We start from the raw sequence: 12,810 nt of genomic DNA, 5'->3' as shown, positions 1-12,810 counted from the left end.
CAGTTAATTATGGAATTTCTGGACATTTTTTGTCCCCCATTTTTCCCGAAAATGTCCAGATATTTGATACAGAGCCTTGAGAAAAATGTCCCAACAAAATTGCTTAAAAATTTTTCGAGAAAAAAAAATTTACGATTTTTTCAAAAGAATTACTGAAAAACAATAAAAGAAATGAGCTTTAGCCGCCTATCTTATTATATCATAAGATTTTCGAAGAAACACAGCTCTTTATAGATTATATTGGCATCAATAACTCAAGTTTGACCATAAATTTAGATGTCGAAGATATCTGTTGAGAAAAAATGTCCAGAAATTTGATACACACTCTCTTGAAATTTGTCCCACAAAAATCCCTTAAAATCCGAAAGATGTCCAGAAATTTGATGTCCAGAAATTCCATAAAAAACTGTATGTGGTTTATTTTTTACGAGTATCAATTTCATTTTCAAATTTAAATTGAAAATATCAGAAAAAACAGAATGCAGCTTGAAGAAATTAAATGACAAGCAGCGCTGCTTTGGTCATTTTTTCGTTGGAGGAGTATAATCGTTTCTCCAAAGGAATTGTTTTCGACAACCATTGCGTTTTTTGGAACATTAATTTGGACGTTAACATCCTAAGACCACTTTATTATTTCTATTTTTACAAATCATATCTTACTTTAGCTTTTTGGTAATTATGGCGCGAAGCAGTATCGTTTTCTGCCTCATCTGATCGTCGTTTTCTTCCATTAGTGCTAGCAAGCATCTGTTCAAAAAGAGCCAGGTTACCGATTCCGCTAAGGCAATTTGTAATGCCTTTGCAGTATATTTCGTCTTCGGGATTGCAAAGATCAATTTGTATCTAAAATAACGTATGCTAATGTCATGTAATTATCAACGTTGAATTGACCGTAAAATGGGCAGATTCTGACGACTGGAATTTGAAGGCTTCCCATATAAGAAAGAGGCCAAAAACGTCCATCGTACTAGTTGATGCAAATGAAGCTGTTGTGCAGCCGTCTTCGACTAATTGGATCGTTTTTGCGCCCTCAGCCGGACTAAAAAACAATTCATTTTTTTTTATAGGAAACAAATATTGTCTTCTCATTATAATGATGTATTCTTACCCAACCCAAATACTTTCAATTCGAAAATGGAGACCAGTGTTGACAGCATCGTAAAAATCAATTATAAAATTGTTTCCAAGTTGCAAATTATTATTCGGATGACATCTATTATTTTGAACTGCGCAAGTGCTCGGAGACGGGAGAACCGAGGAGTCAAGTACGCCAGTTACATTATTTGTGATGATATCTGCCCCGTAAATATTCTAAAAAAACGATTTTAAAATCCAGGTTTCAGGGTATCAGACCGTGAGTTCTTCCAATTCAGTAGCGCCAGTAAATTCGCACTTGAAATTGAACCCAAAGAAGCTTTCAATCGGTGAGTCTCCCTAAATTTTTGAAGATTTTTGCTTGTTGATTATTTATTACGTTTAAAGTTTCAAGGACATTTCCGTCAAGATTGAAGTCGATGATGGACTTGTTGTTCGCGTCGGGATAGCCGGGAAGGACCTCACAGCTATCGAATTTTACTGAATGACGAAAAAGATAGTAGCGTTCCTTTCTTCCTTACTTTCGATAACATCTGATCCTTGGTCAAAAACATTGAACTCGCAGGTTTCCTCGTTTGAGTTACCAAAGATGATCGTTTCCGTCCATGCTTCTCCTCTATTCCAATGCTTTTTTGTGGATTCGAATCTCGATTTCTACTTTTTTTGGCTTTATTTGTTTGAAATCCTTCCTGGTCGAAGCAACTCTGATTAATCGTCACTTGAAAACTGTAATGTGAACAATCAACACTAGCGAAATCGTCCCTATTGCAATTCTGAGCCACTGAAATCGCCACAAGCAATTGAAGACACTTGAACTTCACATTAATTACAAGCAAAAAGCATATGTAAAAGTCAGATCTGAGCTGACAAATCCACGACCTGCCAAACCTCTTAACTTCTCAGAGAGAGCATTAACGATTCAAGAGGTCATGTCGCTATATTATCTTTATCGACGAGAAAGCAATAATATTTGCACACAAAATTATTGAAAATAAAAATAACACTTGTCCATATCTATTTTCGAAATATTCGCAAGAAAAAAGGACTGTCTACAAATATCACACTGACCTTGAACATTTCTCTTGGTTTCTAAAAAATAATGCTCGCAATTAAAAACCAGCGAGTTTTGAGTCAGGGCGATTCTTTTATAAAATGCTGAGCATGAGATAGGAACATAAAAAGGTCCATCATAAAAAACGCTACGTTTTTCATAGTCAGATCAAGAACTTGAATATATAGCTTAGAGTTTTAGGGCGAATAGGTCTGAAATTTCAGCCTTTTTGATTTGGCAAGCCTTGAATTTGACCCAAATTTTAACATGAAAGTTGTCGAAGAAATGTCCTAAAATTCTCTTTTTCAGTAAAAATTTTGCAGTGATTATCCCTTTGATCATTTTTTGATGTTCAAACTAATATTAGATATTCTTTTTTTCGTGTGATTTCCAATAATAAGAATAGAAAAGGAATAATTAAAGCCCGGAACGTCTGAACAGACAAGCCGCTTTCCAAATCTTAGGCGCTCGGAGATCCTTATTTCACACATATCGAAATGAAGCATATTGAATTCATCTTCTTATTACGTTCTTGGCAGCAGACCATATATTGAGACGGCCATATAAGGCGTTTTTTCAGATCAATCAAAGAAAGAGAAAAAGGCTTTTTTCGTCCTTCAGGTAATAAGAGAATTTTTCTTAGTTACAGTTCTGCTCTTTTCAATCAAAAAAGGTCGAAATAAATTAATTTGACAAGTGAATGATTAAATTATTCCCGCTTCATTTTCTTGCAAACTTTTTCGATGTGAAATGAACTGATTCAAAAAGTCAGTATTTTTTTGTCATTTATGAGATGACAAAAGCCGCGGTTTTCAACTTCATTCAACTCCACTTTTTTGATAAATAAATAAGTACGTTGCTGCATTTATTCAAAAATTTATAAATCAAAAGAGCATATAAAATGCACTCGAATGCATCACCTTGTCATCAGAACAAATTGAGATTCAAGAGAAGAATTAAGATTTGAAATCTCTTTTTTTTCTACCTTCGTAAGTCGATTTATCCTCAATCAAATAAATAATTTTTCGTTTTTCATCATAATTTCAGAAACCGCCGGATCGAAAAAAAGGAATAAAAATGAACTTCAGCTCATTTTTATTGATCTTCAATTTATCAGGTTTGTTGTTTGCCTAATTTTGACTTCAATCATGATCATTTTTAGAGGGAAAACGGCTTCTTGATGAGAACGGACACTTACGAAGTGGACCAAATGCAGACGCTGGGATTCTTGAGCTCTTGCATAATTTAGGAAAATGGTCAAAATATTTACATCAAGAAATCCTTCGAGGAAATCAGTTTTGAACCATTTGAAAGGGTCAGATGTCAATGGAGACTATGCTTACTCATTTTAACCATTACTTTTACAATAAACTCTTCAAGAACATAACAAGATTTTCCGATCTTTCAAGAGTAGAAGTCTTAAACTAGACGCGTCCAGAATTATTCTGGTCACCCGCTGAGTCACTCCCCTCAGGCGTGATAAGCTCTCTGTCTTTTTATGCGCGCGCTTCTTCTCGATTGAATTATTGAACTTGTTTTTGAGAATCTCAACAAAATTTGAAGAAAATTTTGAAATCAAGGAAGAAAACTGATCGAGAATTTTATGGCTGAGTACGAAGCTCCTGAACAAAAACGAGATTTTCGAGGTAAAAAATCAATCCCGGGAAAGAAACATTCAAATTTTTTACAAGAAACAAGCTTAAAATTATCAACACTCCTTTGTAGTCGGAGGAAATGGCGGTGGAGTAAAGGACCTCTTGAAAGGTTTCAAAAAATGGGGCGATGAGCAAGAAGCAATTTCCAAGCGCAACCCGTTCAACCGCGACTACGACCCCTCCCTCGTCCACATCAAAAAAGGAGAAGCAGGTTATGGCGAGCCAGTAGGCTTGACAAAGCAGCGCGGCGAAAAAGCAAAAAATCATGTCTACAAAGAAATTATCTGCTTGCTCGGACACGTCAAATCCCTTTGCTCTGACAGCCCAGACGGTCTTTACTGTACATTTAAGCAAATATTCGATAGATATGTGAAAATATCAGACAAAGTCGTGGGCATTCTTCTCAGAGCTAGAAAATATGGCTTTTTGGACTTTGAAGGGGAAATGCTCTGGCAAAGACAGGATGATGATGTGAGAATATATTTACTGACTGATATTGATTCTGCGAGGAATAAACTTGGACTCAAAGATTACTAACGCGTCTTGACGTTTCTATATTTGATGTCGATGAAGAAATACGGCAATTTGCAAATACCGCAAGTTGCAAATAAGAAATCCTCTTACAGTCGTCACTTTCATGTTCTTCAAAAATATCAGCTTGAACATGTAACCAACTTGATTGGATAAAATTTAGGCTTTGGCTTATCCTGAGACTGGATGTCGCGATCTTCCAAATGTCAAGAGTTAAAGATACAACCTTCTCACAGCTTACGCGGCCGAAGCATTGACATTCACAGAATGAAAATAGAAACGAGTGCCACCTAGTATATGTGATAGTATAAAACTCGAACATACTGATCATTTCTTTATCAAATATCAAGAATAAACTTTTCGGATTTAAAAGAAATCAAAATGATTAAATTTTTCGCATTCTCTTTCTTCGCCACCGTTCTTGGTCAGAACGACTACTCCGAAGGAACTGACTTCGACCCATCTGATGATGAGTCTCAACGGCCATTTCAAACCCTCGCAATTGCTGCCGTTAACCTGACAAAAGGCCTGATTGAAGGGGGATATAACTACAACAAATGTAGATTCTGTAATGGCGTGGATTACGTAACTTGCAGAAATTCGGCCATTGGAAATTGCGACAATTATTCTGACGCTGGCATTGATGACCAAATGGTTTGTGAAATGAGATGGGAAAAAGGTAATTTTTTATTAATACTAAACATTAAAGTAATGAAGAATCATGAGAAAACGAAATGAGAATCATGATAGTTCATTAAAATAAACAAAATTAATCGAAAAAAGCTATAATTTAGAAATCGGTGGTAGCTTGAAATTTTATTCCGGCTGCGCTTTGAAATCCTCTTGTCAAGCTCAAGAAAAGCAAAACTTCGTCGGATCCGTAAAGCTTCGTCATCAGTGTGCTTCGACAACAACTCTCGAAAGCCCATTCCGAAAAAGATTCAGTAGATCTATCAAATGCACCTTCTGCCACAAGATGGGAGATTCATCCTCGAATACCATCTATGGCGAGGAAATTGCAGTAAAAGCCGAAACTCTCTTCACCGCCCAGGAATCTTACGCCGACAACATGGAAACTCGTCTTGCCGCTTGGGCGCTCGAGCAAGATAATGCTCCCTGGTATACATCTGAAGTTGCAAGCATTTTCTGAGTTGATGAAACCCTTTTTGGCGATTCAAGCAATAAATCTGTTCTATAATTCACTACAATAAGACTGTACTCTTTATTTAATAAAATACTTAACAAAATAACTGAAAAGTTTAAGCGCTTAATAATAATTCATAAATTAAGAATCATGAACCATAAGCAGCTTATGATTCGTAAGCAAAAAATTCTTAAGTCTTCCAGTATTTTCTACTCTTCCAGCCGCCGGAGGACTTTTTTCAGTCATTCCCACGCTTGGTTCCCACGCGCTGGACGGAATTACTCATCCAATTTTATTTCTTTTTGAATTCCTGCTGACACTATTCAAAATGAGTGAAATCAAATTAGAGACATTGGGTCAGCTACAGACATATTTGGTATTGAAAAGAGCAGATTTGCTGTGTTACTATCAAGGATTGGTGGAACTAGGCGGTGATAATGTCGAGTATTTGGCCATGTTGAATGTAAGTACTTATCTAGCACTTTTATGATAAAATATGTGGAAGAAAATTTATTTTTCTTCATTTTTCTCGGTGAAACTACATAAAGGTCCCTAGAAACCTTCATTTTTTGTCAATTCAGGACGAGGATTTGAGCCAAGTCGTGGAAATGCTTGGAATGACCGGCAAACCTCTGCATATTCAACGCATGATCAAGGCCCTTAACGACTGGAAAATGACGCCTCACAGCTTCCAAAACGAGCTAGAATACTACAACCAAGTCCCCTCCAATTCCATTCCCATTCGGTAAGGCTCTTCTGCAAAGAACAGGGGGCTAGAATCTTTCAGAAATCCGTATAAAGAAATCGAGCATCAAATTCAACAACTTTGCGAGGACTTCTGCGATGAAGAAAACGAGAAAGTCATGGAAGAACTTCGAGAATCACGAGAAGCAGAGCGCGAAAAAGTCAAAGCTCAGTTCGGGGAGAGCTACGCGAAAGTTCAAGAATTCGCGATTCGGAAGATAATCAACGCAAAGGATGATGTCGCTGTTCTTGATCAAGGTAAAAGTCTCCTTTTCAAACCTCTTTTCGATATTTTTTCTAGAGCTGTTAGTTCAAATCGGCAAATCCTTGGTCCGAATCGACCCTTCCTACCTCTCAGAAACCAACCAAACCCGAATTCTTGAAGATACACAGAAACTGCTCCTTCAATTCCGAGAATCATTTCGCTCAAACGATGACCGAACCAGTGCTTCTGAAGAAGAAGAGTAGATTCGTTTTGTCGAAGATGAAGAATCTCCGTTTTTTGCGCGTTAAATTTTTCCTGCCTAGAAGTTTTCTGAAGAAAATGAATGATTCCTGACTTTTGAAATTTTAGAATGACCGACTGGGCCGATGACTCGATTGATCTTGGATCACCTTCTGCAGTCGCCGACGGTAAGAAAGGACTGAAATCCTCTTAAAACCATGTATTTTAAGACGCGTTGCCGCCACCAAAAGTGATTGAAAAGGGCGACCAAATCATCAAGATCTTCTACAAGTGGCGGGAGAACGAGTCGACTGACAAAAAAGAGCTTGTCAAAGTGACAAGAACTTTTGTTCAAGAAAAAGTGAAGACTTCCAAGCGAGTGGCGGCGAGAAAGAAGTGGGCCAAGTTTGGCCTTGCTGCTAATGATGGACCAGGTAAAGAGTTAGAGGCCGTGTATAGCGATATCCCTTCTTTAGGACCACAGGAAGCGACGACAATGTACGGAGAAGAAGTCATGATGCGATTTATTGCCGCGGACCAGACCGAAGAAGAAGCTGAAGAGGAGGACGAGCAGATGAACAAGTTCAAGCGACAGTTTGAGTATTTCAACTTCTTCCAGGGCTTCTCACAGCGCTCTAGCGATCGACCAGCTGCCGCTCAAATGGTAAATTCAGCACTAGACTCGATAAATGTAGTCCTTTTTTCATTTTAGCTCTCATTCGAAGAGGTATATTTTGAAAGTTGCAGTTTTCTTATTCGCATTGGAACAAACTAACTAGCTTTTTCTTCACTCACTGTTTTCTCTAAAAAGAAGCCAGCGCTAAAAATTTTCTAGGACATCCCGAGCGTCAGTATCAAAGATGCCACCGGCGGAAAATACGTTCCTCCGCGCAAAATGGGCGGTGGTTTCTCCGACGAAGTCCCCGCTATCCGAGTTTCGAACCTCTCCCCCGCCGCTACTCAGGACGACGTTCAGTCCCTCTTCTCCAAATTTGGCAAAATTGCTAGAATTCATTTGGGTAAGCTTTCGCTCAAGCTCTTCTCGATTCATGATCTTTTCAAGGCCGTGATCGACGAACGAACGAGTCCCGTGGCTTCGCATTCATCAACTTCCACCATCGCGACGATGCTCAACGCGCTATTGACACGATGAACCGCTACGGTTACGACAACCTCATCCTCTCCGTCGAATGGTCCGAGAACCGAAAGAAGGAGAGCGCCACCGAAGCCTCCAAGCCCGAGTTCCTTAGACGACAGCGATAGAAATAGAAAAACAATCAATTGCTACTGTTTGTACCAAGTTCATCTCTTGCTCTAGAATATAAAACCTGTCTGTTGCTCCTGTGTACTCAGCAATTTAGGATACAATTTTCTGTTCAATACATCTCCGTCTAACTCATCAATCAGTCTTTTCATGATCATTTTCGGTACAAAATGATCATATAAGCAGTCAAATTTCATTTTGCATCGCTTTTCTATCAATTCCAACGCATTTTATCAAGAATGACGGAAGCAGAAAGCCTGTCGTGGAAACAGTCCGATCTGATCGATGCAGAAATGCCAGCCTGTTCCGTCGAATGGATCCCAGATCAAGAGCTTCTAGCGGTCGGATGTTACGAACTCGTTGACGGCGAAACCTCAGAGCGAAGAGGAAAGATTGAGTTTTACTCGATAGATGTACAGGGAAAGTACAAAAAGGAGCACGATCTGAACTGTGCGGCGATTTTGGACATGAAGTATGATCAAGTTTGTGGGAAGCTTTACGCTGTAGATTCTAATGGCTTCATTTCCGTGGTAGATCCGAAAGAAAAGAAGATTGAAAAGAGATTCCAGACGTCGCAGGGTTTGTGCTTGTCCCTGGCGATTAAAGACACTTCTGTGGCTGTTTCTTCTTCAGTTGGGTAGGACGGAGTGTAGAGACAATACATGAAGTTTGTTTAGATCCGTTTCTATTGTCGACAAGCAAACGCTAGAAGAAACCGCTTGGTTGGGAGTCCACGATGATGCAGAAGCTTGGATAGTTGCTCTTGGACCTAACGAGACAATGTTCACGGGCGGTGATGACTCTTGTTTCTGTCTTTGGGATCTCAGAAGTCATGAAACAATAGTGAGAAAGAAGTTTATGTGCGGACAGACTTCTTGCGAATGGAGCCCGATCGACGAAAACATCATCGCTCAAGGTAAAAAAATGTCGAACCCGTTTTACATAATCATGAAATTCAGGCGGTTATGACGATACAATTCGTCTGTGGGACACTCGGAATTGGAAATCACCCCTTGACGAGCAACATCTCGGCGGTGGAGTGTGGCGAACGCGTTGGAAAAGTGATGGAAGTCATTTGGTCGTCCCGTGTATGTACGAAAACTCTCGACTCATCCAAGTCAGCGGCTCGCACAAAATGAAAGAACTCGAGAAGTCCGACTGCCATAGTTCTATCTCGTATGGAGGCTGCTGGATTGAAGAGAAGAAATTTATTTCGACCTGTTCTTTTTATGATAAAAAAGTTGCTCTGTGGTCGTATTCTTGAATTTACTCGGAATAAAATTGTAAATCCTCAAATTCTGTTCGTTTTAATCAAGTCAACTGCCGGGTCACAAAAGCGCGGCTCTTGCAGAGAAGCTAGAAAGTTCGATTATGTTAAACACGGAAGGGAAGGTTCAATTTCTTCTTGATACTTGGGAAGGGCAACAGAAAAGGTTTAAATTTCAGAATGGCGGACAACGATGGAGCGGAAACAATGACGATCGAGGAGACTAACAAGCTCCGTGCAAAGCTTGGTCTCGCTCCTCTGGAGGTCCATTCTGATGCGCCAAAAGATGACGGCCGCATTCTTGGCAGCGATGGAACTCGGTTCCATCACAAACCCGCGAAAAACATCACAGAAGACAAAAAGTCGGAAAAGATTCGCGAGAAACTCGAGAAACGAAAAAAGCGTCGAGATATTGATTCGAAATTGAGCAAGGTGAAGGGTCTTGGAGAATCAGACGGAGAAGACGATATAAAATCTTGGGTCAAGAGATCGAGGAAAATTCACAAAGAAAAAGCCAAGGCTGAGCGGAAAGAAGCAGCGATCAGGGCACGAGAAGCAGAAATGGAAGAAGAGCGTAAAATCATTGAAGAAGAAATGAAGGCGAAGGCGTATTCTGGAAACGCTCTCGCTGGGTTGACAGTTGAGCACGATCTTGATCGATTTGGGGAGGGTAGAGATGTCATTCTCACGCTCAAGGATTCCAAGATTCTTGAGGAGGAAAAGGCCGGGCTCAGCATCCTTATCCAAAATATATTACAGGCCCTGTAATACAGAGTCTAAATTTTAGACTCTAAAATGAGCTAGCTCTTTGAAAGTCGCTACGCGACTTTTCTTGAGTTTTGCTCGTTGCTAAGCCAAGAAAAAGGGCTTATCTGAAGATGTTCTCGTCAACGTGAACATGCAAGATGACGAGCGAGCAGCGCGATACGTCAAAGACGTCAAAGACTCGAAAAAAATCGACAAAACTGGTTACAACCCGATGGAGAAGTACGACGAAGAAGCGATGGAAATGGAAGCTCTGGGCATGGGCAAAGACTTGTTGCTTTCGAAATACAACGAGACCATCGATGGGGAGAAGAAGAAGAAGTTTATGATCGGCAAGGATGGTGCGATCTCGACCGTAGCGATGGAAATGCGGAAACAAATGCGAGAAGAACTGGCGAAAAGATGCATTAATTTGAATGATATCAAGTCGAAAATCGCCAATGATTATCAGGTAATATCTTTATTTATTTTTAGTGCCCAATAAAGCAAACGTTAAGACTCCTGAAGAAGCGAACGCCTTCAAAAAGCGCAAGAAAAAGGTCAAGAAGGTGCGTCAAAGAAAAACAGGAATCGAGCTCATGGATGATACTTTGGAAAGACGTGATTTTGAGACTGATGTTTTCGCTAAAGGTACCCGTTTTTGCCCATAAATTAGGAATTGTAAGCTTCTTTTAGATCATGGCAGCAGAAAAAGAAAAGCAGTCATCGTTGAAAACGAGAACAATAAGATGGAAGTCGAGCCAGCTGTAAAAGAAGAGGTTGAAATTACGGAAGAAGAGCTTCAAGCGACCCTGAATGCAGCAGGTAATGAAACTCAGACGAACCTGAATAATCGTTTTTTTCAGCGAAAAATGTAAAAGAATCACTCAAAGACGAAGCTGACGTCAAAACAGAGCCACAAGAAAACGTCATCGAAGACACAGTGAAAAAAGACGTTGTCGTGAATTCCGCTCTCGCCCGAACCCGTCGTCTTCTCAAAACCAAAGCCAAGATGGAAATGGCCGATCCAGCAGCGGTGCTCAAGGCGAGAATTTCAAAGCTCTCGGAAAAGTATAAGGAGCCAGAGAAGATGGATGGAGTCGATGAAAAAGATGTCAAAACGGAAATTGTTTTGAATGACGTCGATGAATTCTGCAGGTAAGAAAAGAGAATTTGTGTTTTCTTCAAATTTTATTTTTCTCCTAGAGCTGTTGGCCAAGCAAATGCAGAAAAGATCCACGAGCGAGAAAAAGAGCTGAAATACGAGCAACGAGAGCGGGAAAGAGAAGCTCAAGGGAAAAAAGGCGACGACTCGGATGAAGATGGAATTGATATTGACGCAATTCTCGCAGATCCTTATGCCAAACCAGAGAAGAAGAAGATCGTAAGCTGTCCCTTATCAACTCTTCAAGTAGTCACTATTCTTTTCAGAACGATCAAGAACTCGATGGAGTCGAAAAAGAACCACTCGCTGGCCGTGGTCTTGCCTCAGCGCTACGGGTTGCTTTTCAAAAAGGATATGTTGACGGGAAGCTTCCAGCGAAGGTAAGTGAAACCTATAATTTGTCTCGTGCTGACGTTTATTCACGAGTTTGTTATTATTTTTCATTTAATTTCTTTCTTATTTCTCAATCGGGTCACTGTATAAAAATAGCCGTTCCCGTATAAAAACTCGGGTTTGAATTCAATAGTTCAATAAAACATGTTCCTTTCAATGAAATACCTCCTTCTGCCTTATGTCGCAGTCTTCGCCGACCTGGCAAGCTTCAACCGGGGGATGAACAATGCGCGGATGCATTTGTTGTACTCGAGGATCATGAATCAAGACAGGTTCTCGCAGTTCAAAAATCTCGGTCCAAAGAAAACCAAACGACTTTCGAACTTTGAGGAACTTCGCAAACAACTCTATGCCCGAAATCTAAGATATTAAATATTTCCCTGTTTGATAGCGCTGAAGCCAACCAAATGGTGTAGTGGTAGAACTCATGCCCTGTCAGCCGTTTCACTTGTCCAATCTTTCTTTACCTTCTTTTATTTCAAATAAATTGCAGATTTTGCATTAATTTATTACGGTTAACCGTTACTGTGGCTTTTTGTCATATTTTTATCGATAACTTTCAGGCTGGTGGAATCACCGTCGATGGAAAACACAAAGAGCGAATTTCCGCCTCCGTTTATTCAATCGAAGACAAGAACCGAGTCGATCATCTCGACAAATACGCATCAGACAAGTACCGCAGGGACTCTAGCAGAGGTGGCGAACGCTCAAAAGGCTCACTCATGCCATTCAACGAGAAACGAGACTATGTTCCTTCTATTACTGTGAGTGTCGAAATTCGTTTGGATAGTAAAATGATGATTTCAGGTCGAGCATATAGACGAAATGGGTAGACCGAAGACTCAAAAGGAGGCTTTTAGGGACCTATCTCATAAGTTCCATGGAAAAACTTCTGGCAAGATGAAGCAAGAAAAGCGGGCAAAGCGAATAGATGAGGTATTTCAATCTCTTGCAGTTTATTTCTTTGACAGGATATTTTACTTGGTATTCTCGGTTTCACGGCTAAAAACTTTTCTCCTAATATTCAGCCTCATTTTCTCAGATTTCATGATATTTTTCTAAGTTGAAAAAATGAGAAAATCAAGGTTTTCACTTTCTTTTTTCAGGATCAAGCGATGCTGAGAATGTCTTCAACCGATACTCCGCTCAACACCGTCGAAATGCTTCGCCGAAAACAGAAGCAAACTTCATCAGCCTTTATCTCCCTCACTGGCGGCTCGATGCTTTCATCGACGAAGAAATAAGTAGAATTCTAGTGCTACTTTCATTGCCTTTCGAACTTCGAAATTCGAAGAATAATAAATATGGAAAT

At 39.9% G+C, this 12,810-nt stretch overlaps 6 protein-coding genes across 7 annotated transcripts; 5 read left to right on the top strand and 1 right to left on the bottom strand.

Moving 5' to 3' along the window:
• Nucleotides 1–415: 415 nt before the first annotated feature.
• On the bottom strand, nucleotides 416–2,172 carry LOC145701189 (uncharacterized). Its single transcript, XM_081778416.1, has 8 exons — nucleotides 2,164–2,172; nucleotides 1,617–1,749; nucleotides 1,475–1,575; nucleotides 1,354–1,434; nucleotides 1,109–1,311; nucleotides 892–1,039; nucleotides 661–843; nucleotides 416–616 (listed from the first exon to the last, which is right to left on the bottom strand). The coding sequence occupies exons 1-8, from the start codon at nucleotides 2,170–2,172 to the stop codon at nucleotides 452–454; spliced, it is 1,023 nt and encodes a 340-aa protein (XP_081634542.1). The 3' UTR covers nucleotides 416–451.
• Nucleotides 2,173–3,666: 1,494 nt separating this feature from the next.
• On the top strand, nucleotides 3,667–5,569 carry LOC145703760 (uncharacterized). Of its 2 annotated transcripts, XR_014134380.1 has the most exons (3): nucleotides 3,667–3,792; nucleotides 3,872–5,011; nucleotides 5,127–5,569. XR_014134380.1 is itself a non-coding variant. In XM_081781152.1 (2 exons), exons 1-2 carry the CDS (start codon nucleotides 4,714–4,716, stop codon nucleotides 5,480–5,482), a joined length of 654 nt encoding a protein of 217 aa, XP_081637278.1. In that variant the 5' UTR covers nucleotides 4,385–4,713; the 3' UTR covers nucleotides 5,483–5,569. The 2 variants fall into 2 exon arrangements, 1 of the variants encoding a protein (XP_081637278.1); XM_081781152.1 differs by lacking the exon at nucleotides 3,667–3,792 and having other exon boundaries at nucleotides 4,385–5,011.
• A 163-nt stretch (nucleotides 5,570–5,732) lies between these two features.
• On the top strand, nucleotides 5,733–6,761 carry LOC145703759 (uncharacterized). The gene is made up of 4 exons (XM_081781151.1): nucleotides 5,733–5,939; nucleotides 6,058–6,221; nucleotides 6,264–6,478; nucleotides 6,522–6,761. Exons 1-4 carry the CDS (start codon nucleotides 5,805–5,807, stop codon nucleotides 6,686–6,688), a joined length of 681 nt encoding a protein of 226 aa, XP_081637277.1. The 5' UTR covers nucleotides 5,733–5,804; the 3' UTR covers nucleotides 6,689–6,761.
• On the top strand, nucleotides 6,757–8,068 carry LOC145703758 (eukaryotic translation initiation factor 3 subunit G-like). Its single transcript, XM_081781150.1, has 5 exons — nucleotides 6,757–6,853; nucleotides 6,896–7,099; nucleotides 7,142–7,329; nucleotides 7,501–7,684; nucleotides 7,729–8,068. Exons 1-5 carry the CDS (start codon nucleotides 6,796–6,798, stop codon nucleotides 7,926–7,928), a joined length of 834 nt encoding a protein of 277 aa, XP_081637276.1. The 5' UTR covers nucleotides 6,757–6,795; the 3' UTR covers nucleotides 7,929–8,068.
• Nucleotides 8,069–8,171: 103 nt separating this feature from the next.
• Nucleotides 8,172–9,214, top strand: LOC145703757 (diphthine methyltransferase homolog). The gene is made up of 3 exons (XM_081781149.1): nucleotides 8,172–8,566; nucleotides 8,607–8,845; nucleotides 8,889–9,214. The coding sequence occupies exons 1-3, from the start codon at nucleotides 8,223–8,225 to the stop codon at nucleotides 9,191–9,193; spliced, it is 888 nt and encodes a 295-aa protein (XP_081637275.1). The 5' UTR covers nucleotides 8,172–8,222; the 3' UTR covers nucleotides 9,194–9,214.
• Nucleotides 9,215–9,353: 139 nt separating this feature from the next.
• Nucleotides 9,354–12,773, top strand: LOC145703752 (U4/U6.U5 tri-snRNP-associated protein 1-like). The gene is made up of 10 exons (XM_081781143.1): nucleotides 9,354–9,919; nucleotides 10,062–10,412; nucleotides 10,459–10,591; nucleotides 10,637–10,765; nucleotides 10,807–11,098; nucleotides 11,147–11,324; nucleotides 11,372–11,485; nucleotides 12,062–12,262; nucleotides 12,306–12,434; nucleotides 12,605–12,773. Exons 1-10 carry the CDS (start codon nucleotides 9,377–9,379, stop codon nucleotides 12,740–12,742), a joined length of 2,208 nt encoding a protein of 735 aa, XP_081637269.1. The 5' UTR covers nucleotides 9,354–9,376; the 3' UTR covers nucleotides 12,743–12,773.
• Nucleotides 12,774–12,810: the final 37 nt, after the last annotated feature.

This window comes from Oikopleura dioica, chromosome PAR (assembly GCF_907165135.1).
Source record: "Oikopleura dioica chromosome PAR, OKI2018_I68_1.0, whole genome shotgun sequence".
NCBI classification, from domain to species: domain Eukaryota; kingdom Metazoa; phylum Chordata; class Appendicularia; order Copelata; family Oikopleuridae; genus Oikopleura; species Oikopleura dioica.
This window is presented reverse-complemented; position numbering and strand designations above follow the sequence as displayed.